The sequence below is a fragment of the Barbatula barbatula genome, assembly GCF_947034865.1.
Source record: "Barbatula barbatula genome assembly, chromosome: 19".
NCBI classification, from domain to species: domain Eukaryota; kingdom Metazoa; phylum Chordata; class Actinopteri; order Cypriniformes; family Nemacheilidae; genus Barbatula; species Barbatula barbatula.
This window is the reverse complement of record NC_136782.1, coordinates 13977420-14004583: the sequence shown is the minus strand read 5'-3', so window position 1 is coordinate 14004583 and position 27164 is coordinate 13977420. Positions and strand designations below refer to the sequence as shown.

The following is a 27164-nucleotide window of genomic DNA, read 5'->3' as shown; positions in this document are numbered from 1 at the left end:
TTAAATGCCACCACTGACTACCATAGTAGGAATGGTAGTCAAAAGTGCCTCAGAACTGTTTGTTTTCTTACATTTTTCAAAATATCTTCTTTTGATGTTCAACAGAGCAAAGAATTTATAAAGAGGTTTTTCCACATATGGTTGTCAGTAGTGGCCAAGAACTGTTTGGTTGCAAGAATTCTTCCAAATATATTTCTCTGTGTTCATCAGAACAAAGAAATTCATACAGATTTGAGGATGAGTAAATGAAGACACAATGGATGAATTGTTCCTTTAAGTTGTACATCCAAGCAGCTAGACTGACAAAATGGAAATATGAGCATATCACTTACAGTCTGGAATTTCAGTCTATTGACATAACACTCCAAAAGTATTTTGCTGCAAATTAAAGTAATAGTTCGCAGAAAAAAATAAAAATGATGTCATTTACCTCTTGTCATTTTAAACCTGCATGACTTTCTTTTTTTTGTGCAGAAAACTAAATATTTTGAAGAAATGTGGAGTTACTGGACCCCTTTCACTTGCATTGGTTTTGTGTCCATACAATAGAAGTGAAGGGGTTCAGTGTTGTTCGGTTACCAGCTTTCTTTAAAATATTTGTTTCGTGTTCTACGAAAGGAAAAAAGTCGGGTTTGGAATTACAAGAGGGTGAGTAAATGATAACAGAATTTTTGGGTAAACTATCACTTTAGGTATAGCAGACTGTAATTCAGTGATATGTAGGATTTTGTTTTAGGATTTATTACCGCATCATAAATACATAGTTAGAATTGATAAATGACTTTAAAATAAATGTACATTTTAGATATTAAAATACAATAAAAACAGACCAGACCTCTGACGTCATGTTCGTTTGCCGTCGCACACTTGTGACCCATGCGGAACAAACAACTCAACGTTGCGACAACGTGATATGTCTCTGACAGCGAAGTGTAGTCAACACTGCGATACTAGTAAAGTTTTTATTCGTAATCATTCGCCTGTTCTTCCGATCTTTTGAAACGGTAAAGTGTTCTAACTCGGTCTTTACAGTTGCATGTTTTACATTGTGTTTTATAGTAAACATCTTATAGTTATAGCTGCATGGCTATAACAAGACATGAAAAAGATTATTTCGACTAACATGACACACCTTATAGGTGTAACGTTATTATGAATAAACCATGATTAAAACATTTTTTTGATCTGTGTTTTAATGTCATTTGTCTTTGCAGTGTAGTAGAAAGGATGGCGCTGAATAAATCCATGCATCCTCGAAACCGTTATAAAGATAAACCTCCAAACTTTGTCTATCTAGCATCAAAATATCAAGAATTTCAGAAGCACGTGCATACGACACTGACGGGCGGAGTGACGTAAGTAAAAGTAACATTCTGTTTTTGAATTGTTTTAATGTTTCACGACTTGCCTGAAGAATTATGACGTAAGATATAAATGCGTTGGAGATTGATCTCTGCCTCAGATGATAAGATTAAGAACTGCGCATCTTTATAGCCTTGCAGCAAGTTGCTGTCGTTACTGTTGTATTCATTCAGTTGTTCCGTTTTTCAGTTTAACTTACGACATAATAATATGTATCATTGTTTGTCTATGCATTGAAAAAAACAACGATTTAATTTCTAATGCATGTTCAAGGTCTTGCTGTGCGCCATTCATTACCACATGTGACATGAAGAAAACACTTGTCTACTATTTTACCTCATAAATGAGTTTGACTTTTAATACTATAACCATCTTAGAGATCACACCCAGCTATCTTTTCTGGTTCCGTTCTGTAAAGGACCCTTCTAGTCTTTGTAATGATGACTTTTTGTAAGCAAACTCTCCCTGGCAATAAGTGACAATGCTGAAGTAGATGTCACATGTGATTTTTACAGCTTAAATCATCTAGATTTCATTTACTTTAGCTGTAGAATAATTTACTGTCATATTTTCATAGAACATAAATACTGTAAAATATTTTCCTAATATTGTATTCTGTATTTATTCTAACTGTATATCCTGCACTTGCTAATTGCACTTCTGGTTAGACCTAAACTACATTTCGTTACACTGTACTTGTATATGTGTAATGACAATAAAGTCTAATCTAATCTAGAAGTGTTTTGCACTAAATAAACTATCCTGATCCTTCTCTGATGTCACTTTGACAGTGATTATTCATTCATTTTCATTTGAAAGAATGTCACTATTCTAAAGTAAATGCAGGTTATAGTCGCAAGCATAAACGTCTGCATTTAGCTTCAAAAGGCGTCTAACAATGGTATTCCGTTTTAGTATTGTTTTATATTTTTATTTTATTTGTTTACCCTCAGTAGCGTCAGTCACCTCTACAGGGAAAAAAAATCCTCTCTGACATCTAGTTAGGTTTGTAAAAGGAGATTTGTTGATCGATAATCACATTGGAACTGTATTTTAAGCCTGTACTATTGAAGCAGTTACTGTGACTGGATGGGCGTCCTGCTGTGACTGTCGATACACAGTAGCACAGTGGGAGCTCCAGGGGAGGGGTGTAAGCTGGCTCAAAAAATAGCTTTTCTCTGGGAAAATTATCTGCAATTTGTCCTTTTTAATTTATTTTTTCTCACCATTTGTGAGATTAGTTTAGTAATGGGAATCATCATGTGCAAATGCCTTAAGGTCACATCTGAGGCATCTTGCATTTCTTTGCCAAGTCTCAATATTTCCACTGAGTCTCACTTGGTTGTGCATGGTTACTGTTGACCTTGAGAGGTGGATATCTTCTTACTACAGAGTGAAAATCCCCAGCGGTTGTTGAGGTAGCGCATGCAAATCAATCTCTGTGCCTACAGTGTTTTGCAATTTTCAGTTCGATCCAATCCTGACTAGAGCAAAGATCTCAGCCACTGGGATTTCAATCTTGAGTTGCCAGAGGGCGATGTTTGATGTCACAGGGGTATTCCTATTTTCTGGCTCATGTTTGTGGAACATCAATATGGTCTTTTCCAAGGTTTAGTTTTAGTAAAGCCTAAGGGTTTGTCTCTTTAAATACATTCTTTTCGACACAATGTTCTTCAGGCTTAGCCTCCATTATTTTGGGAATGTTTTGGCTCTGGTTCGGCAGGGAAAGAAAGCCTCCCTCATTATGCATGCATGAGAGGAAGCAGGATTTTCAGATGCTCTGAAACATTTCCTGCCCAAGTCTGTTGGAAAGCGCTGCAGATGTGCACTACGGTGCCACAGAAAGGCAGGTGGTAAGGGGCAAGAAGCACCGTTGAATGGCAGAACGCTTGAAGCTTGAAAGGTGTAGGACAGGAGCTTGTAATTGTGGGAAACATAAAAATGCATGAAACATGCCAGGTTGTGTGTGACTTCTAATTGTAAAATAATGTTATGTTGATTTTCTGGATTTGACGTATGTCATATGTGCAGCAAGTGTTTATTTAGGGGCCAAGCCCAAAGGGCTATAGCCCCTATTGTAATTGTATGTTTTTATTTTCTTTCCATGGGAGTCTATAGCAGCCCTATGAATGGAACATAGGAAAATGATGGAATTTAGCACACTTGTTGAGATGGCAATGAATAGTGATTGACCGACTTTGGAGTCTCTAGAACCAACTCTGTAGCGCCACCACCAGTAAAAAATTTAACATTGAAAAGGTTATAACTCCTGAACCCCTTGTTCTAGAAAAATAAAACTTAGTACACCTGATTACTCTAAGCTATTGAATGTGATTACATTAAGACTACACCCATTACAGTCTGTCTTTTCGCTACTCCAAATATATTCCAAATCTATGTTAAACATAGGAAAAAGGGGCTTGGCCCGGGTTATCGCTGCACGCAGCAATATTTTATATTGTGTCTGTTTTGTATAATATCACAAAGATAATTGTGTGACTTGATATGTCCCTCAGTGCCGATCCTGTCTGGTATCATCACAATTCCCCAGTAGGACAAGTCATTATAGCCTGATATGCGTTCAGCAGAACAAAAGAAAGCTGGGCTACTGTGCCCTAAGTTCACATCTCCAGACTCTGTTGATGTCGGTGCACCTGGAGAGGCTGTCCATCTTTTTGTGATCTTTCCTCTAAGGTGTGCTGTCTGGTCTGGCAGTGGAAGCTCTTTTTGATGCTGCTTGAAAAGAGCCCCACGATTCCTCGCCCTTTGATACCTGATGATAGCTTCAAATGCAAACGCCCCTGGAGCTATCCGCTTCTGCAGTCTAATTAGGAGGGCTGGCCAGCTTGTCCACCACACACTCTGTTCTGTCTGTTAGCATCTTTTCTTACTCCATTCTGTAAACCCATCCTTTGTTTTTCAGCTTTTGCATGTTAATCACTGCTTTGGATTAGTGTTTTCGAAAGAAAGAGAACTATACTAAAGTCAGCACTTCTCCTTCTGCGCTCCAGAAAGGTTGTGCATGAATAAACACCCGATCAGCTTAAAGTCCTCTTTTGTTCCCCATGACTTATGCATGACTGAATTTAGATCAAACCAGTCCTGGCCACGTTTGAAGTCCAGGTCGATTTAATTGAACACACAGATCTGGGTCAGATGCAACTGTTATAAGGACATGTTAAATTCCCACACTGGTCTAAAAGGGAAAGTTCACCCATAGATGAAACCCCTGTTGTTTTTTATTCACCAAACCTCAAAAATAAAGTTTTGATATTTTTAATTTACAGATTATCTTCATGGAACATTATCTTTACTTAATATCCTAATGATTTTTACCATAAAAGAAAAATCGATAATTTTGACCCATAAAATGTATTGGTGCCTATTGCTACAACTATGCTACCTATGACTGGTTTTGTGGTCCAGTACACAAATGTTTCTTAAACAGTAATATTAAATGCTGACTGAGGCAGGCCGTCACATTCTGTTTGACTTTTTTTGTGTTTTCCACAAAATATAGTACATTATGGGTTTGAACCATCATGATGATGAGATGATGCTAGAATTTTTATTTTTGGTTGATCTATCCCTCTGTGTAAAGAGGCTTTGTTTAGCCGCATGCATGAATTAGTTTACATAAATACAAATATGCATTCCCTAAGTTTTCTGTGTATTGGTTTGTGCTCTATGTTTATACAGATGTTATGGGTTAAATTCCGGTTGAGTGAGCCCTGCACAGATGTCTGGAATAGTTTCGAATGGAGTTTGAACTTGTGTGTATGTTCTTGTGTCTTTAATGTGGTCTGAAAAATTCTGCATTAACAGCCCGTGTGAGAAGGAAATGTCATTGTATAAATGGAGATGAATTCTGCGGCAGGTGTTTGTGTGTCACACAAATTTGCAATTTTTGCATATTCATTTTTTAAAAGAAGTGTGTAAATCCTGCTGTCATCTGCAGCAGGTGTGAGTTACACCACAGCTACCATCACCCACTGTCTCAGAGCACATATGCTCTATCTAGCATTTTTTGTCTCTTTTTGTGCAGTGTCTGCTAGCACAATTAAATAATGAATCAAGACGGGGACATTTCCTCCAATTTATTCATCATTGCCTGCTTTCTCATATATATACATATTCACATTTTCAGCAGACATCTGAAAAAATATGTACAATTTATTTGATCTTGTTTTACATTCTCAAAGGGGAAAAATACCCAGAAAATCTTGAGGTTGTCAAATTCATGCATAAAAGGGTTAAAGGAACAAGGTTGTCTAGCTAAACGATAAGAAACCAAAAAATTATATACTTTTTTAAACATAAAAATAAGGTTTGCACTGCCTCAGAGCACATCCACGTCCACGACTGCACGTACTACGTAATCAAGTTGGAAAGGTCATGCAACGTCACGTAAGCGGAAGTTCCGACCCATTGTTCACAAGTGTGGAGAAAGAAGACTGTCAAAAGTTTTTGGATATTGAATGACACATTATATGTCTTATTATTATTGTGTAATGTTGTCAGTTCGTGTGCATATCAGAGACGTCTAAATATTTTGAAATCTACGTCAAGCGTAACCTTTCCAACGTGATTGCGTAGTATGGAAGTACGGAGGCAGTGCAAGCCATTTTATGTTCAAAAAGTGTATCTTTTTTGTGTTTTCTCAGAAAACTACTAATTGTTTCGCTAGACAACACCCATATTTATCGACTGTTGTTGTGTAAAGCCGTTTAAAGCTGCGATGAAACAGAAATTTGGACTTTAAAGATCGGGTAACATGCTATTTCATGCATTCTGACTTCTTTACACTATTAAACGTGCAGGACGAGTTGGACGTATGACGTAGTATTTATGTGCTTGATATATTCCCCCAGCACTCCAACTTGTTTCGAAAAATTCTGTTTCGCAACAGGGATCATATTCCTTTTTTTGGGCAATTGTCCCCGCGAAAAGAATGCCGCAGTCAAGGTGAAAGAATTGGCTTGCCCACACGTCAACCAACAAGCATTTAGAAGCTCCGCTAAACCACATGGGCTGCGTCAAGATTGGCTGCGCTGTGGGGCTGCAGCTCGCTACTCTTGCAATATTGAGAGAAGTTGAGGTGTGTTTGTTTGTTCAAGGCATTTCAATGATGGATGTAGGGCTGGGCGATAAATCGATTTTATCGATTAACTCGAGTTTGACGTTTAAGGCGATTTTTTTTTTAATGAAAATCGGTTTTCTCTTTAACTTCTATGACCGACGCTCCCGAGTGTTCACACCAAACGCGAGTTGCGCGAATAAAACGCGCTATTCGCGAGTAGTTGGACGCTTGAACATTTTGAGTTTACTCGCTTCTTTCACGCGTGTAATTCGTGCATTTGCGTGTGTAATTCGCGCCATTCATGAGTGAAATACGCGTCATGGGAGGGGCTTCTGGCAAGCCGCTCTCGTCTAATTGCGACATGGATTTTGTTGAGAGGGTAGCGGCACACCCAGACACTGATCCACTTCAGTGGTGGAAGCGTCACGAACCAAACTTCCCAAGGCTCAGTAATCTGGCCAAAAAACACTTGTCTGTCCCTGCTACAAGTGCCCCATCAGATAGGCTTTTCAGTGTGGGAGAGGGCATTGTTACATGTAACCAGGCATGTCTCAAGCCAGAGGTAGTAGTAGACAGGCTTGTCTTCCTGGCTAAAAATGTGTAAATGAAGAATGTTGAAACTAAAGTAATGGATGCAGATGTTTCATTTTGTTTACAATTTCAGGGATTCAGGAAAGCTGTTTAAAGTTTTGTTTGCACTTTATGAATACCTCCGCTGTATGTATTTTTGTACAATCTAATTTTGTCATTTTTGTTGCATTTATTTGACCAAAAAGGGACACACAATTAAATTATTTATTTATATTTATATATAAGTTATTTTGAAGGTGCATTGTGTCACTGTAAGTTTGAGGTTATTAGAAAACTGATAAGCTACATTTTCACTGTTTACAATGCCAGGGCCTGCCATCTCCTTTACAAGCATGTTTTAAGACTTGTTTCCTGTTACACTTATGCTCCAATGGGAAATTTAGATTAAACTGTATAAAGGAAAATCAGAACACAATTAAGAGTACATTTGTTTTGAGCAATTTCTTTGTTAGTTGTAGTTTGTTTTTAAATAGAAAAAATAAATCGATTAAAATCGAAAATCGGGTTTGGTGTGAAAAAAATCGGAGATTTTTTTTTTAAGCCATATCGCCCAGCCCTAGATGGATATCGCCCAGCCCATATAACTATAAACAGAGGAATAACGCTGGATTTGGAGATCGTTTGAAACTGATAGATGGCACGGTCCCAGTGCTAAAAGATGCCAGACAAGAACTGCAAGCAGTAAGTCAAACTAAGTCATATATCTGTGTTTTGTTGGCAATTGGCGTTTACATAATGTGCATAATATAAAAAAACACAAAGGGACTAATGCAATGATGTATTGTGTGCTCGTGCTTAGGGATGCAGCGGTAACCGAATTTCACTATTAACCTCACTTAAAAGCGTCACGGTTAATTAATCGTAAAGTTCCTGTTGCATGGAACAAAACTGTTGCAACGTGCACAAAATGAAAACGTTAAACCAACTGTGCACCAGCTTTTTGTTCTGTTTCTGTACCTAATAACCACAGATAGACTAAAAAGCACTGTTAATTTCATTTGTGTGTTTGCTTTATTACATTTATTTGTGCTATGGCTTATAATATGATAATTTGTTCTAACTGATTGACTATTATTATTAGACTTAAGCTAATAGTTTCATGGTTGGCCAATTAGGAGCTTTTTATTAAGAAGGTAATGGTAAAAAAATTAGAAATTAATGAATGCATAATAATCGTCATAATCGTGCAACCGTGATTATTCCTCAGACTATAATCGTACCAAGAAAATCTATAATTGTGCTGCTCGTGCTGTAGTTCAGTCCCCCCTCCCTACCTCCAGCAGATCTTCCTTTTCCCGAAATAATCGTACAACTGTATCCCTCTCTAAATTGAATCAAACAAAATACTCTTCAAAAAAGTATTGCATATGCAGTACTTCTGTATAGGTACTCAAGATTAATATGAGTTTGGCAGAAACTGCGTGTGCTACCCGATCTTTACCAACAGCCACCATTGAAGTCCATTATATGGATAAGAATCCTGGAAAGATTTCCTTATAAGCCTAAATTTGTATTCGACAGAAGAAATAAACACACGGACTTCTTGTATGGCATATGGGTGAGTGAATTACCATGAAATTAAAACTTTATAGGGAACGAATCCTTTAAAACTCACCTGATCTGCTTTTTAACGCACAATTTATCCCCATAACCTAATATTTTGGCAGATCCCACATTTTAGGAGTCTTTGCTATAAGAATTATCATTAGCTTTTCTCATTATTCCAAATTCCAGGCTCACTAGTTAGATAATCTTCTACAATTTTCTATCAAGTCTATCGTGCCACAGTATGGAGGATAGGGTTGACCTGAAAAGATCGGGATACGGGTATGGAATCCTCTCCTTCATCCTTCTTCCTCTACTGCCACAGAAAGAACTTAGATATTAAAGAAGAAGAAAGATTTGGGGCACAGATGTCATCCAGAGAGAGATTGGATTAGAAAGCATGAACCGGAGAAATGACATACATCAGTGGTTTGTGGATGACCTGGGAAGGAACTGATGGGCATTAAAAACTTACACTACACTGTGACTTTCAATGTTGATTTTGTGGGAGAAGGAGAACGAATAGGATTTTTCAGATATTTCTTGCTGCAGTGCGAGTAACATTAATCTCTGCAGTCTGGCTGGTTGGGAGGTGCATTATTGATGCGGTGGAAGGCTGTCCCGGGTGAGAGCTCTCTGTCTAAATGACGGGCAAAATTGCAGGGTTCAGTCTCGGCTCACTTACAAATGAGATGCGGGGAATCTTACGGTGCACGCTAAAGGACTAATCCTAGTTTTAAAATCGTCCTTCCTCCACAAAATAATAAATTTGCAGCATTACCCATCAGTTTGTCTAAATGAGATAGTTCCCCAAAAAAATATGATACAATGAAAGACATTAATGTTCTTTATTCCATGGAATAAAGCAGAATTACTTGTAGCAGAACATTTAGAGCAGCACAATCCAAGCACCTTTTTGATATACAATGAAAGTAAATGGTAACCTCAGCAACAGTGCAGAATTTTTTAAGCTAAATTACAAATATATTCACATTTATATAAGTTTTCATTTAAATTAAACATAAAAAAATATTATTTTGTATATGTTTATAATGTATATACATCAACCTGCCGCTGCTCTTCTGATCAATGTGCAGTTGTGTTATGAACTTTATTTATTAAATGTGAGTGATAGTTTACTGTAGATTGCATATAGCGGAGATAATTCGGCGCAGATTCAGAAATATGAGCGAATACACTGTTACTGTTACACAGAGTTACAACTACAGAATGCTCGCACACAGACTCACACCAAGCGCATAGAGAAAGTATGTGTCGGAAACTGCTAACCTTTCATTAAGTCATGATAAACTCGATCAGCGGTCATCTCTGTCAATATGATCTGTGACTGTTGACGTTTACGCTGAAAGGCAAGTGCACGGAGGAACACATATTGAAAAAAAGGCACATTTGAATTCGTTCCCTGTCATCTGAGAGGCACTGTCGAGACGCTGCACCCAACATGAGAGAGAGAGGTGCCCAAGGGTGCAAGTTTATGTCTTTAAACATCCACTGTTTTGAATGGTAGAGCGTTCAATTCTAAACCTCAAAGTCATTGCAATAACAGTATGAAAACGATAGAAGAATGTCATTTTGGGGTGAACACTAATCTCTTTTTAGATGATGTGACTCCAATTTGCCTTTAGTTTCCATTTGCAAAAGCAATAAAACCTGTGTTTTGGTGTGTTATAAGTTGCCCATGCATGTATTAGACTCGTAAAATTGCTAAAATGTAAGTGTCGGAACAAAATATGCATTCTATCTAAAAGCAAATGCTCACCCAGACCTGCCTGAAACGCCTCGTGTAACCACGTCCCCGCGAATGTACGTCATTTCGTGGTATGACTTGACTAAGACCGACCAAATGTATATGCAAGTAAGGTGGGCGTACTAGTAAATCTCATTGTATCGTCGCCGCCTCTTCCATGTCGTGGAGACGCTGTGTGTTTGCAAACAAAGCCTCTTTGTTTGCCCTTCCAGAAGATGAGTCAACTAATAACGAATGGTCACATTTTAATTACAATACTGTTCCAGAACAGTACAATCCGAATATTCAAGTAATATTTGTGTTAGCCGTGTCATACGACTCCTTTTAGTTAAAAAAAAGAACCTTTGCGATTGGAGATTTATCAGGCTGACAAAACAAAAAACTATCTGACAGTTGGTGGAGTGTCAATCCTCATAAGGGCACTTGGCTCTGTTTTCTTATTAAAACTGCAGTGCTGCATTCATTGTTCTCACAGAACACAATAAACAGCCGTAGTGTGTGTTGAGCCTCCATGCTCTGCTTCTTGATAATGGCTTGGTTTGGGAGCGTTTTGAGTTCAGGGGATTAAAACGTGGCTAAACCGAGCTGTAGAGGTGACCTTGCAGTGCTGATGGGTAGACACATGCTGTGCCGTGTGTTACTTTGATTAGTTGGTGTTTGCTGTGCTCTTTTAGCCTGACTGGAATTTGTTATTGTGTGATTTACTCTCTCTGTATTTTCTGAATATCTCACATTTAACCATCACATCGCTGCTTGGTTGAGATATCAAACGCTCTATACTCAGCTTGTTGGAGGTTGTCTATCCAACACTACTGGGATGCCACTACCAATCCAAAAGTCTGTTTGTGGACAGGGCTTAGATGTTCTTGAGTCAGTTCTGACTCCATGGACAAACGCGCGCTCAGCCACCGCTCACGTCAGCAATCCCGTCTACTCACAAACTCCTCCCAGGGTGGCTAAATCGTTCACGTGCCTGAGAGCCGTTGCCGTGGAGATGGCGCGCAACTCCGGGCTGCAGCACTCCGGCTCCGTCCTGTGAGTTGAGTGATTCAAATGTAAGGCTAAAAATAGTGCAGAATAACAGCTTGCCGCTTCATCCTGTGCACACTGATGATGACCTGACGGATGCAAGGTCAGCCGGCATCATTTACATACTGCTGGGGCTCCATAATGGGACGTTTTCTGCTCTTTGAAAAGTCTACATCTCAGTCTTAATGGAACTCTTTGTATACTAGCTACATTTGCGCTTAATTTCAGGTGGTTTCCACGGGATCCATCTATGACATCCATATTCATATTTAATGCCCAAGGTCACATTTTCAAAATTAATAGACTGGAATGAATCATTGGATTAATTAGGGCTAATGTGTTAATAAATTATAAAGGTAATCTAAAGAAGTATATTGGATTTTTCACATGAATGGATACCACAAAAATGTTTCCTCTCTTGTGTCATGTTTGTGCAGTCAGCGTTATTCGTTTTTTGTGAAATAAAGAAGGGTGTAGAGCACTGATGTGGGTTTGTAGATGGTTATATCAAGAGAGCAGATGCACCTATCACATATATAAAATCTGCTTGTTTATGCTGCTCGTTTTCCTTATAGTAAAAGTGAATGGAGACCATGGACTGTGAACATCCAAAAATGTGAAACAATGTATGTTTGTTGTCAGCGATGGTAAATGTCACCCATTCTCGTTTCTCAGAACCGATTGTGATGCATCAAGTTTATAAATGATTGCAAAAAATTGCACTACGTCAGGAGATTTTGGTGAACATTCACATCTATTACTGTCTATTCTTCACACTTCTGACAGAACAAATGTAACATATAGCATGATATACAAATGATATATTGGTCTGTCAGTAGTTTTAGGTTGTCCCACATGTCTTGAGCTTTATACTTCCACCTAACACCAGCCAATTGTTTTCTTCAAACATAATTCTCCACATAAGGCACTGACTAAACCAATGTTGACCAGGTACTTATCGTTTCACTACTAGATGACTGGATCTCCCTCCGGCCCACCAACATTCCCTAGAATGTGACAATAGGAAAGAATGTTTGTCTTAGTACTTGTTAAATTTTGATTTGTCTTTTGAGGTCTACAATATAGACTCTTTGCTACCCTATGCTATTGTCACATACATAGTATAAGCAGGACAATATATTGTTATTGTATATTCAATTTTATTGTGGGCTTTTTGTGTTTCAACTTAGTTTTGTATAGACTGTTTCAGCGGCAACAACATAGACGAGCGTCTATTAATTTTTATTTTTGTTTTTTTTATTATCATATTAGTGCTTTATAACCTTGACCCAAACTAGATATCCACAAAGAATCAATAACTGTTGAGTAGTTTTAATTTAATTTCATACAGTTAATAAAGAATATAGAATAAAATATTAATACAAAGACTTGATAGGTAACTTCGGGCCAAGCAGGCATTAAACGGTCAATATTAGAATAAAACCTATAACCACCTTGTGGTTTGCTTTTTCCCAAATCATTTTTAAGGAGCCATATCCAACATTGATACCGCAAAACATCGGAGTCTAAATTCAAAATATTGGCAAGGGTTTTTCCCAGCCCCTCCTCAGACTCTGCCAGACATTTACAGGAGTAAAAGTAGGGCTGGAACGATTCCTCAAATAATTCGAATACAAAAAATCCTAAAGGCAAATGTTTTGCCTCAAAGCTTCTCTTAATTCATTTAACTAAAGTACACACGGAGCATTGCGTTTCCCCACGGACCATTATGACTGGCGCACAGCCCACAAACCTCTGAATATGGTAGGCAAACACAGAAGATGCTGCAGAATAAATTACAGAAAAATATACATAGGTCAGAGGTTTTCATTTCTGCTCTGACAACCGCAAGACTGTGACAAACACTATGTGTGTGTCTGTGTGTGAGAATGGTGAGAGAACATTGTGCTTGCTTGGTACGTTTCTTATGTCCAAAGGCTGAAAGCGGTCTTTGTGGCTGTTTAAACACATACTTGCCTAACAGGGCTGTACAGTGCGGCATATATGTATTTACCAGTGTAGCACGCATGTGATGCAGTTTGGCAGGTGCATTAAATAGAGCCGCTTGTTTAAACATGCCATCTGGCTGTTCTAAAAAGGAAACAATGTTTTGTTTTCTCTCGTATATTTAGTAGGGTTGGGTATCGATTCGATTCCGATTCACATGCACTGGATTCGAGTCAATGATTATAGATTTAATACAAATCCTATAGATATTTCAAAAAAATATCAGGATATATCACATTACAATGGTGAAATAAAAAATTTAATGAAGAGCCACAAACCTTTATATTAAACTTTAAACAAACAGCCACCCGTTGTAAAAAGAAAACAATAGATATTTTTTTGCCATTCCTAATATTTAGTATTGCTCTTTAATAAAGAAAAAGTACTTTTTAATCTGAATACACGATTAATAGATGTAATAATTGATAGAATACTCGATTACTAAAATAATCGAAACCTACAGCCCTAATGGAATGCATCAACTATTATTGATAGTCTGATCATTTATACGTTTGCAGTGGTTTTGTTGTATGCAAATATAACTCAATTAGCATTTCGTTTCCTCTGGAGGGCGCATTTTCGGGCCATATTGCTGTCTCGTTGAAATAACCGTAATAAAATGGTATATTACTCCTCGTAAGTTGTCAAATAATATAGTAATTCTTTCTAAATTTGCATCGTAATAGTACCGGAAAGGGTGGAGTCTTCTATTTCTGACCCATACTTATTTGCTGCAATATGCTGTGGTTGTCGCCAACTGGCAACCCAGCTGTCGAAATATGTGGATAAATCGTCAGTGGGCGGAGTCACATTTTGGCACGTAACGCACGTTTCAGTGTGGAATAACTGGCTATAGCATTGTTTTCTGGACAAACCATTATATGAATTGACATGTTTCCTTAATGTTGACGAACAAGTATTGTTTTGATATAATACAGTAAAATTATTACTTAATTAATTACAATTAAATCCAATAAATATATTAAAAGTTTAGTGTTTTGTCCATCTTGTACCTTAAACCTCAAATGTTGATGGTTTAATATAACCTGAGGGGGTATTTAAAGCAAATATTGTACCAGAATTCGCCACCTGGAAATCACTTTTGGCCACTACTTTACAAAAATTGTACAGTCCAATCATCTGTGATTCACTGGGCATATGGGTAAGACCAGAACTCACGGAGCATTGATATCAAAATGCATCTTATACATCTTAAATGGAAGATAACAGAAAATGGAAGAATTAGGTTGTTTGAAGTATTTCCGTCTTTTGCACATTCATGCACACATGACCATTTCAACCCATTACGCTCATTATTTGGAGAGCACATGCTCTCTCGCTAATGTCATAAAGCCCTTTTGTGATGGAGGGCTCTTATGCTTAGGGTGGGGTGCAGGTGTTTTTAAGGGCTCTTCAAAATGGCATTTCACACACCATGGCTTCATTCCACGGCACCATAGTTGCTTCCCTATCGGAGGTGCTAGACAGCATGGAGCGTTTAATTACATCTATAGAAGTGTGAATGTACAAAGACACCATAATTACGCCCCAGAAACGTGAATTTACTGCTGCAGGATGCTTTAGGAGCATTGACGTATTCTTTGGAGGGGGGGATTTGTGCCGTTGATAATAAGGCCATTCCTTCTGTTTAATAAATCTTAGCAAATGTGGCAGCAGGACATTTATTGCACTAATGAATTGAGAAAGGGTATGAGGTGTTTTTCTAAAATGTCTATTAGCTCAGCCTTCCCTTTAATTATTTCACTATAACCCCCTTATCAACGCTCATTCGAAACCTTGTCCCTCCCGCAGGTTGAACTTCAAAGACCCGGAGGCTGTCCGAGCTCTCACCTGCACCCTGCTCAAAGAGGACTTCGGCCTGACCATCGAGATCCCCTTAGAACGGCTCATCCCCACCGTCCCGCTCCGCCTTAACTACATCCACTGGGTGGAGGACCTGATTGGGGGCCAGGGTAACCCACGGAGAGGCATCGACATTGGTATGCCAGCTGACACTTGCTAGTATTATCCTGTTAAAGCTGCATGCAGTCCCTAGGGCCGGTGGTGCACAGTTTGGCAGTGCCGCTCTGTGTTTTACACATACACACGCCGGTGGATTGTTGAGACAGTGTGTTGGCAGTCATACACCATCAATACCTCTGGATTTGAGCACGCTGTCCCGCTCCACCAATGTAATGAGAATCCATTCTAAGCTAGGGGAACCCTTCCCTGAATACAGATGGATCTTTGTCCTTTCTGTCTTGAAAGAAACTCTTTAAGTACTTCAGCAATCATTCGTGTTTACCGTAGTTACCGGAGTGTGTGAGCGATATAGTTGTGGCGCTGCTGATTGGGTTAGATTGTGGATTGAAGACCTTTGCCAGCTCTGGGATGAGATTAGCTGCGTTAGTGTCATGCCCATGATAAATAGCTCTAAATCTCCGCTTGTATGCGGTCTGTGTGAGGATAATCTTTGTTTAGTTCCTGCTAAATTTATGACGGTTTTTAAGGCTGGCTGGCTGACTGGATAATGGATGACCGTAGATGTCTTGCTGAAGTCTAACCATATTATAAAAGCCGTACGTCAATGTGTCAGGCAGTCGGCTGCACTACAGGTTATCATAGTAATATTTGCTTACAGAGTCCCAACGTTTGGTGGGAATATTTTTGTATAAATTAGGGCTATTGAATAATTAATGTCTGTGCATATAATTTTTTTTATTAAATATAAATATTTCCTAAATATTTACATGCATGTGTTTATAAATACAAAATAAATATACACAGTAGACAGACATGTATTATGTAGACTTTTATTCTTGATGCGATAATTGTGATTAATTGTTTAACCGCCTTTTTATAGATTTCATTTAGTATTAACTTATTTATAAAAAAAAAAAAAAATTGTTTTGTTTATTTAAAATACATTTTCTGCATGGCATGTCAAATTATCATTTATGTCCAGGCCAATAAAGACATTTGGCAAAATTATGCTAAAGATCAAGCTTTAATTGAAAGAATGTACAATACTTGCAAAACACAATATTCATGATACTGCACCCAAAACTGAAAATTCTGTCATAATTTACTCAAACTGTATAAATGTGAAGATAGGAAAACATTATTATTATCAAACCTGTATAAAAGTCTTGCCAAACACAAAGGAAGATATTTGGAATAATGTCAGTAACCAAGAAGCCCCCCATTGACTCCCATAGTATTTATTATCACCACTATGTCAGTAAAGGGGGGGGGGCGAGATCTTCTCGGTTACTGACATTCTTCCAAATATCTTCATTTGTGTTTTGCAAAGCCTTTATTCAGGCTTGAAACAACCTGATGTTGAGTAAATGCTGACAGAATCTTACTTTTTTGGGTGAACTATCACTTTAAAGTGTTCCATCTCAGTGCATGACAGATATGTGTATGTTAAAGGGATAGAAAATTCAGTCATTTATTCATCCTCATGTCACTCCAAACCTGTATGACTATTTCTGCAAAACACAAACGCCATTTTGAAGGACATTGGTAACCAAACAACCTTGAACAACATGAGGCTAAACAAATAACAGAATTTCAATTTTGGGGTGAATTTGCCGTTTACAGCTTGTTTTAGAAATGGAGGCACGACACATTTTATTTGATTTTAAACACTGTCGTCTCACGGTGTGATGTGACAGGTTTTGGCTGTGTGCAGGTACCGGCGCCTCCTGTATATACCCCCTCCTGGGAGCTACTATGAACGGCTGGTTCTTCCTCGCCACAGAGGTAGATGACATCTGCTTTAATTATGCAAAGAAGAACGTTGAGCAAAACCACCTGGCAGAGCTCATAAAAGGTTTCTATGTTTGTGTGTATGTTATACAGATAGAGAGCTTGACAGTAATTTAATATATATGCTATAGCTTTAACACCAATGTCACTGTATTGTGCAGTGGTGAAGGTGCCCCAGAAGACTCTGCTAATGGATGCACTTAAGGAAGAGTGTATTGTCTATGATTTCTGCATGTGCAACCCACCTTTCTTCGCCAACCAGTTAGAAGCAAAGGTACATTGAGCTCTAGTCTTTGAACAGACGCTTGCTGTGTTCAGTCCAAGCAGGAGCTGTAGAGCCCCGGAGCTGTTTTCCAGCAATATCTGTCTCTTTGTGCACATGACAATAGCTGTTATCTGTTTCGCCCAATCTTCTTTGGTTCCTCCATCAGGGGGTGAATTCAAGAAACTCCCGCAGACCGCCGCCCAGCTCCGTCAATACAGGGGGGGTGACTGAGATCATGGCTGAGGGTGGAGAGTTGGAGTTTGTGAAAAGAATCATCCACGACAGTCTGCAGCTAAAGAAAAGACTAAGGTCATACACACACTAATACAAATACATAAAAAACAATCTTAATGACATTGTGTTCATTTTGTCAATTTTGGATGAATGTAAATTTGAAAGCAGGGTTTTGTCTGTCACTCTTTAGGTGGTCTATTTGTTTGTCTATTGTACTCAAGCAAAGATGAAAATTCCAACAGCCTTTTTTCACCTTCATGTCATTCCAAATCCGCATGGCTTCCTTTCTTCTGCAGAACACAAAGGATGATATTTTTGAAGAACGTTGTTAACCAGACAACATTGACCTCCATTGTTTGAACTAAAAACAACTGTGACATTTCTCAAAATATCTTCTTTTGTTTCACAATCTCAAAAATGCATATCCATCAATAAATCCGTCTCCCACTTGTCAATGCATAAGAATCTGTGATCAGCCTAATGAGAAACATACAGATCTTTATGTGTCCATGTTTGCTCTCTGCTAAAGAGGCCGTGCTGATGAAAGGAACAGGGCAGATGGATGCTGGGATGGATCCGTCATCCAGAGTTTGCGTAATTAATTGACAGGCAAAGTAAATAATTACCCCAGGCAGTATCCGGGCCGCCCAACGGGAGCAGCTGTGTGTGTGTCTGGGGCAGACGGCGTGCCCCTCGTGCCAGGACTGTCAGTAGAGCACTGGAGTGAACCGTGCAGGGAGGGGCAACAAAGCAGCTAACGTTAGGCCTTATTAAGCATGTCATGTGATAAACCTCAAGAGGAATCACACGCTGGATTGGGTGTGCATGTGGATAGAAAAGCAAGTGGGTGGTTTGGAAGGTTTTAATTTTCGTTTTCATTAAAGATGTATTGTGAAATCATTGAGGGGGTTTAGTGTCTTCTGCTTGTGTTGAGGATTGACTGGTTTCCACAGGGGAAGCTGGGAACTGTTCCATCTCGCTGTGTTACCAACTCCTCCGTCTCTCGTGGGTTCATACTACGTAAACAGACCGGTTTCAGTGTGTGCGTACGAGCGAACACTGAGTCGGCAGGTGCCCATAGAGTCAGCCGGGCATTTCGATTGGCCCTCTGAGATCTCTCTTCCTCTCCGGCTCTACAATTAGTGCCAGTCTGTGTCCGGCCCCTCCTCTCTCAGTCTCATCCTAAATACAATTCTGCCTTCTCCTCATGCCAAACAGTCTGCGCTATTGAAATTCTAATTGTTGCTTCTTTCTGCTGAGGGCCTGGTAAATAAAAAGAATGTTTAAATGGCCCCATTTAGGTCGGATGGATACTTGAGCACCCCATTATTAGTTGGGGTGTATAGCCTACCTCCACTCAGCATTGAAGAATGTGTGAATATTAGGGCTGTTTAAAATTTTATATTATGAAAGGAAATGATTGTCAGCGTATTGAGGCTCAAAATGCAGTTTGAGAAATTAAATAGAATTATTAAATATCCTTTTTTTATGGAAATGTCACATGACAGATTTAATAAATTAGTTCAACTAAAATGAACATTCTGTCATCATTTACTCAGGTTCTTGTCATTTTACGCCTGTATGACTTTCTTATGCAGAAAAAAATAAGATATTTCAGGTTTGGAATGACAAGAGGGTGAGTAAAGGATGACAAAGATAAATAGGTTATTTGGGCAGATAATACCTGCGAATTTAGAAATTCAGAAAAACTATAAAATAAAGACTTGCGCATCAATCAATTATACATAGATTTTCAATTGCTTTTTTCACTATTTTCACTGACTAATGAGGCCTCATCTTTTTTAGTAATGGCAGAAATCCATTGATTTTGCGCTCAAGTGTAATTTCAAAGCTCGCCTTCAAGGTGGGGTTTTCAATTAAACATCCCGCTTCAAACCTTAAAACAGAAAACAAGTAGCCGCACCGGCTGTCCCCAAAGAGCTCTGCCATGTTCAACTCTTGGGTCTGTAATCCTGCTGTTTATTTGATGTTCTCCCATAGATCTGGTGGTTTCATAAGCCTTTTTATCCGTTACAGGTGGTACAGTTGCATGCTGGGAAAGAAGTGCAGCATGGCACCTTTGAAGGATGAGCTGCGGAAACAAGGGGTGAGTTTTGCTTCGGCCAGTGTTTTGTGTGTTTCGTCTCACATCCTGGCAGATAAATGAATGGGCGTTTCCCTTTGACTCAAGGTTAATTGATCCTAACGAGTTTTACTAGCGTGGCCTAAAAATTGCACCCTGATGGGGAACTCTAATGGAGAAGATTTCATTAGCTCATTAGATATCATTAGTTTCCCCATCACCCCTCCACCACCGGTACCCCCCCTCAGCATCTGTACAGTAAAATACACTCTGATATCTGTGAATGAAAGGCATTCGCTTTGCTCACAGGTTATTAGTCTGGTGTCCGTCACTCTGCTCCGATGTGTCATCTTTGTCATTTGAAGGTGTCAGAGTGCTGCCACCCTTCATTAGATTCATTACGCTCCTGGCTCGTGTCCAGCAGGCAGGGAGGCTTCCTCTTCTCACCACTGGGGTTGTAATTAATATGCAAATGAGATGCTTTCGTTTACATTTGTCCTCTGGCTTTTCCTTTTCTTGTATGTGTTGTTGAAATGCCCTGAGGCTGCAGAGGTCAACATTTCGTTTTTTTACCCAAAGTGCAGTGCATTGGAAGGGTGGAAGTCCCACTTCATAGTTCACCTCTATATCTGTGTTAAGACACACTCCCTGTTGTTTGAATTGCAAATTTGCATCAATAAAACTCAGCTTAAGCCCCTGGGAAAGTCCAGTGTCGGTTATACGCTGAGCACATAGAGTTTCACGAGTCTCTGTAATCTACCATTAGTTTTAAACACTTAACTAAAATGTAATTTACTAAACAGGGCAAAATTGCGCAGCTGGGAGAGGAAGTTCCTGCGGGTGATTTACAAACAAAAAACTGAATATCTCATTCCCCTAATAACCAATGTAATCTACGAAGAGCATTGCAAATAAGCGCAGGGTTTAAAGGGATACTTCACACAAAAATGAAAATTCTGTCATCATTTACTCACCTTCGAGTTCCAAATCTAGATAAATCTCTTTTTTCTGTGAACACAGAGAAAGATATTTCAAAGAATGCTTTATATCCTTACAGATTTTGCCCCCCATTTACTTCCATAGTAGGAAAAATTACAATAGTAGTCAAAAGTGCCCCAGAACTGTCTGATGTCCTACATTCTTCAAAATATCTTCTTTTGTGTTCAACAGAACAAAGAAAATGATCAAGTCATTTTTCCTACAATGGGAGTCAATGGGTGTTGAGATCTGTTTGGTTATAAGCATTATTCCAAATATCTTTCTCTGTGTTCATCAGAACAAAGACATTTATGTAGATTTTTAACAACTTGAAGGTGAGTAAATGATGATAGAATTTTCTTTTTTGGGTAAAGTATCACTTTAAGACATGCTTTTAAAAATACCAGTACAAGGACGAGAGCAAACCTTAGTAAATCGCATTATGGGATTCGTTTAAATACTCTCCTCCCATAAATTTACGTCTGAAGAGAAAACTCCTTAGAATGCATGTGCAATAAGGTCAAACGCAAAAACAGCTGTGTCCACACCTTTTCAGTTCTAATTGTCACTCTGTGTCTTAAGTAAATACCGTCAATGGGGTTTTTTATGCCAAAAGAGATGTTTGCTGTGCAGGAAGCTGTTAGTAAATAAATATGGCCCTTACTATCCCAGTTCTTTGTATCTTGTAATGTAATGTTTGGAATTATTGTAAAGGAAGGTTAAATGAGGTAAATTAAAATGCATCTTAATGTCAATGTTTGAAGAATTTAACTTCCAATGTGAGTATATCGTGTTGGCCACGAGTGATGCTCAGGGGGGCATAATTGTATATAATTTGCTTTAAATCCACCCTCAGGTTATATTAAACCATATAATAGTATATAAGATATAATAGTATTTAAGATGGTATCAAACAATCAAAAAACTACAGTTTTAAAGTATTTATTTGACAAAAGGCCAACCACAGCTTATCAGTTTTATATTCAAATGTACAATGAAATGCATTGAAAAACAAAAAGCTCACTGGAACTAAAGCAAACACTGACTACAGTTGTATTAATATTGTTTGATCCTCTGTTGTAGTTATATTTTGTAGTCATGCTCCTGGCTATGTCTTGATAAACGTAGCACATGTTGTAATTCTTTTTAATTCTTCTAAAACTGAGCTTCAGTTTATACTCTAAACACACCAATGCAACAACATGCATACACAATTTTGAATGCATTTTTAATAAGATATTTAAAATAGAGAGCAAAGATGTCAATGGTCCAGATTTAAAAAAGAAATGTATCACTGTTTTATTATATGACATGCATTTGTTAAGACAGCTTTTGTGACTTGTTTTTCCCTATATTGGGTCCGTGTTTCTGAGATAAATCATTGTTATATCCTTTTGGTCTCTCGCAGGTGCCCAAAGTCACGCACACAGAGTTCTGTCAAGGTCGGACCATGCGCTGGGCCCTGGCTTGGAGCTTCTATGATGACGTACCTGTGCCTGTAAGCTGTGACCTGTCTTAGTTTAGAGTCAGCAAAGCGCTTGCCCTAGTTTAGCCAATATAGAGTGTCTACCATAGTTTATAGTTTCAGTAAAGTGCTCGCTTTGGTTTAGAAGCGAGTTTAGAAGAGTGCCTGACTAGAAGAGTTTGTAGTCAGAGAAGACTGTCCACCTTAATTTACAGTCAGCAAGTTAAGTCCTCATGTAACCCATGTACCCTAGACACCACAGCCAGTCTGTTTGATGTGTTTGTGTATAGATCCGCACAGGGAAAGCAGCCCCTCCTGAATATTCACTGCGCTTGTAAATAATGCAGAGTCAGCTCATTCCACCAGACACACTTGACCTGCTTCCAAAGGCACAGCGCAGCTCCTTCGGATTCGTAGCAACAGTTGCTCAGACAGAGTGACAGTGCCACACAGTCATGCACCTTTGACATAAAAGGACAGGCGAAAGCAAAGGAGGGATAAAGGAAGGAAGGGTTGTGGGATGGATGAAGTGGGCGGTCGGATGATTTGCAAGGATCTTTCAGGAGAATAACCTAACTCCCAGATGCTTTATTCCTCATGAGCACTTGAGCAGAAAGATTGGCCTACATATCTGTCTGTGTGTCACCCACCTCCCTAAGTTGGCATACAACAGATATCTCATATGCAGGAGCTGTGCAGACACGTTTGGGTTGCTTTGGGGCCACTTGCCCGCATCTTCATTTGCTTTTGCTTTTTTATTCACTCTCTTTAGACATGTCTCTGCTACCTCAGCTCCTTTTGCTTCCTTTGTCCATTTCCCCCCCCCTGTATCCAGCTGAGCCCCATTAGCAAAGTGCGTAGAAGCCAGATCAATCTCTTTGACAGTCACGTCTTCAATCTAGACATGAAACGTGTGGAGCAAGGGGGGGTCACACCGAGCTCTCAAAAGAAGGTTAGCTATTGAAAAGAAGCTTGCTATACTGAAAGCACGTCTGGGATATAAAGGCAGTGGATTTACAGTTGGGGGCAGAGACCTATAGGGTCAAAGGTCTGAAGGCTCCAGCAGTGACAGGAAGTGTAAAGCAGGATGGAATAAACCCAGCATCTGAGAATAACCGCTGATCGTTCTTCCACTTATCTCCTTGTGTTCAATAATTGAATAATGACCTTTCAGCTCAGTGTCTGCATGGTGTCCCTCATGATTTTAGCATTTACAACAGCTCACAAAGAGTGCTATGTTAAGACTAGAAGCCATTTTATAAATCTACCTAACCCGTTTAAATATAATGTGTTTTAGATAAATAATGGACAGAGGAGGGGTTATAATTCAGTGTGACGAGGGGTTGAAAGCAGTGCATTTCTCTGATTAAACTCTTGATAGAAATTCATTGAGAGAGTAAAGACCGCCACGTGTCTGCACCCACTATGTGCTCAGCAAAAATTCACACAATGGGCAGAGATGCTGGGAGCCTTATTTTTTACAGCCTTAAAATAATCTATAAAACATACTTGATCCTTGATGATAAACTATAAATGCTCGTATTTTGATTCATCCCATCAATTTGCTATTGCTCCACAAACCGCAGTATTTATTTTAGCGTGGATGAAGCTGCTTTTGTTCAGAATTTAATTGTTTTGTTAGTCTGAGGTGTGTTTTGTCAGTCTGAGATCTAAGAAGAATATGTGAGGCTCAACGTGTGAAAATGACGCCCTCTTGTGTCAGCAAAAGCAAATGCATAGGGAACCGCCTTAATGTTAAACCGTTTTAGAAAGCATCGTTTGGTGTTGGCTGCCTAGGCATTACAAATGTGATAAACAAAAACAGAACAGTCAACAATTTAAAAGTTATTTATACACCGACTATGTGTAGTTGACTGTCTCTAAATCTCATGTACTAACCTAAAGGATAAGATGATATGCCACATGTTAAATTGTAACAACATACAAACACAACAATAAAACATTTTTAATGAAGTGCTTTACAATTAGACCAAGTTTAATTGGACTGTTTGGGTGCAAATGGCAAGTTCTATTTAAACACGGTTCTAATAGACACTCATATGCTGTGGCCAGTTCATTTGAATCTATTGTTTATTCAGCCAGGACAGAAGCAGTGGGGTGTTAAGAGAAAAAATCTGCGAGTAATGCCAGATTAGTCTTGTATCGACGAGATATTTGACAAGATATGTGTCTGGTCGGTTGTAAATCTAACACCGATGGATGACTCCTGTATTAAATTTCAGTAATAGATAATGGATGTGCTGTGTTTTTCACTCCGTTGGTTTTGGATGAGTCATGTTGTCCATTTATCTGGCCCAACAACAGATGCTCTGTTGAGAGCCAAGACATTTCTAGCCGTTACTCTGGAGTACCAGAAACAATGTGTTTTCTTATAAAAATGCTGCAATCTAATACAAATGTGGCATATGCGTGATTTGTGCATTACGGGGTTGTGTTGGGGTATGTCGGAGACTCAAATTAGTTTGGACATGTTTATGAATGTGCATATGTGTGACCATTCAAACAGAATAAGGCATATCGCTGTGTTCAGTATTTCATAACTCAAATAACAAGATACCGTGTGATTCATATCTTCAGTTTACATTATCAAAATTGTTTCTGTGACAATGTTCAAAATGTGAAATAAAGTCAAATAGATCCATAGCACCAGATAGATTTTAGGTGGCCAAGTGACCTTGAAGTTGATAGTTCACCTTAAAATGAAAATTCTGTCATTATTTACTGTCATATCAAACTTTTGACTTTCTTCCTTCCGCAGAACAAAATAAATATTTTGATGAGAGTTGCACTGGCCCCCATTTACATTCAGTCATTTAGCAGACGCTTTTATCCAAAGCGACTTACAGAGAGTTCAGGGAACAATAAGCGATATGTCATAAAAGAGCAATAGTACAATAGGTGCTAATGCAAAGCTAGACCACTACTTGTTGAATTAAAGAGAGGGTTAGTGTACATACATTTTTTTTCCTTCATTTGTCTGTCAGGTATTCACAGAAGAGATGGGTTTTAAGTTGTTTTTTTAATGTTATTGTATGGAGGACACAAAAACAATGCAAGTAAATGGGCGCTAGTTAACAACATTTTCAAAAATATCTTCTTTTGTGTTCTGCGGCAGAAAGAAAGTCATACAGTTTTAAAACTGACAAAGGGTAAATTAAATTTTGGGTGAACTATCCCTTTAAAATGTGGGTGATCTTTCTTTGTGCAATGCTGCCCTCTATTGGGCACCTTTTATAAAGTAAGAGTAATATTGAAAATACCTGTCACTGTATTTCCATATAGCACATCCATCCATAAAATCCCCAAGTAATCCATTTGGGTTATTAAATGTCTTCTAAAGCTAAATGATAGGTGTTATTAATTCAAGCTTATTAAGTGAAATTTTAGGTGATCTATTCCTTTAAGAAATATTAAGACTTAGATCTTTATTGCATTATGTTTTTTAATATTGAAATTTACACTTTTCTAGCATGCAGCATTGCAGTATTACAGAGGCGTAAACAGAAATAAGAAACGATTTCCTTCTGGATCTTTCTCAGTCTCCCCCGTGTAAGAAGAGGAAGCTGGAGAAGGCTCGTAAGCCCCTCACCTTCACTGTCCTGAAGCCCATTGTGGCAGAGCTGCAGACCCAAGCCGCCAGTATCGGCTGCACAGACACAAGCCCCACAGAGAGCATCTCTTCCTGGCTGGAGAAGATACTGACAGACCTGAAGGTGAGTTGAAAGCGAATGGGAAATGTTCATTTTCCAAAAAAATCCAAACCAAAGAATTCAGCAACATGGGTGTTCTGCGTTCCTGTCTTTAGGTGCTTCATAAGCGTGTACCTTGTGGAGAGGCGGAGCTTAGCCTCTTCCTGACAGCGGTGGAGAACACCTGGGTCAATTCACGTCAAAAGAGACGAGAACAGAATCGGCATCTCCGTGAGCTCCCTAGAGCGCAACCGGCCCCGACCTGCAGCACCCCAGAAGAGCCATCCGCAGAAAGCAGTGCCGATCCTCAACACAGCAACGGGAAGGAAACAAACGAGCAGCAGCACCCAAAAGAATGTGCAGACGTCCCGATGGAATCACCAACTGAAAAAAACGAGGCGCCCATTTGCTGCCCTTCAAACCCAGAGACGGTCCAGCAGTTCCTCTTCAAGTGCTTGGTGAATGTGAAGGTGGAGGATAGCGACGTGGTGGTGGAGATGCATTGGGTTGAGGGGCAAAATAAAGATCTGATGAACCAGCTCTGCACATGCTTGAAGAACTCTCTCTTCAGGCAGGTAGCCAATCCCACCTAAACCCGTCCCCCAGGTTTTGTTCTCTCTCAGATCATTTTTTCATCCCAGGTATACCCCATATGTTCTTCTGTGATCCATGTGAACTGTAAAGCTGTTAATGTAACAAAACACAAGATGTGATAAAGAAATGCTATTCAGCCATGTTTGAAATGTTACTATATTTGTAATAAACAAGTTTTAAATATATCTTTCAGTGTTATTACTGCAATTCTCTTCTGATCAGGCATGTTTTTGTGTAAAGGCGCGTGGAAGTGGATACACGTTTTAAACATTTTACTTTTTAAACATGGTGTGATCAACAGAATCTTAAAAAATAAGATTTGCATAAAGTTTTTTTTCGCAAAAAACTTTTTTGCCGGTTGAGCCTTGCAATCGAGCAACCCAAACCAGTTAACCTTTTAAGCCAAAAGCTTCCTGCTTTTACAAAAAACATTTGTGGGCAACAAATATATATTGGGAAGCCACGTTCCTTCATTCTAATAATAGGTTGTGTTGTTTCTCTCCCTGGAATGCCTTTCTGGTTGCATGCAGGAAGTTTGAGTCAGTACAAACTTCCTGTGTCCTGCGTGGAATTGCTCTTCATAACAGGAAGACTACAGCAGCCAGGAGGGGGCACGAGGAGTAACGTGTGGACTCAGTCACGTGAAGTTTTCTAAGGGTGAATTGACTCCTGTTCCGCT

At 39.0% G+C, this 27164-nt stretch overlaps 1 protein-coding gene across 1 annotated transcript; it reads left to right on the top strand.

Annotated features, from left to right (window-relative positions):
- Positions 1-845: 845 nt before the first annotated feature.
- On the top strand, positions 846-26670 carry mettl16 (methyltransferase 16, N6-methyladenosine). Its single transcript, XM_079481591.1, has 10 exons — positions 846-1004; positions 1215-1355; positions 15195-15382; positions 17080-17220; positions 17318-17430; positions 17588-17730; positions 19693-19762; positions 22125-22214; positions 25742-25915; positions 26008-26670. The coding sequence occupies exons 2-10, from the start codon at positions 1228-1230 to the stop codon at positions 26482-26484; spliced, it is 1524 nt and encodes a 507-aa protein (XP_079337717.1). The 5' UTR covers positions 846-1004; positions 1215-1227; the 3' UTR covers positions 26485-26670.
- Positions 26671-27164: the final 494 nt, after the last annotated feature.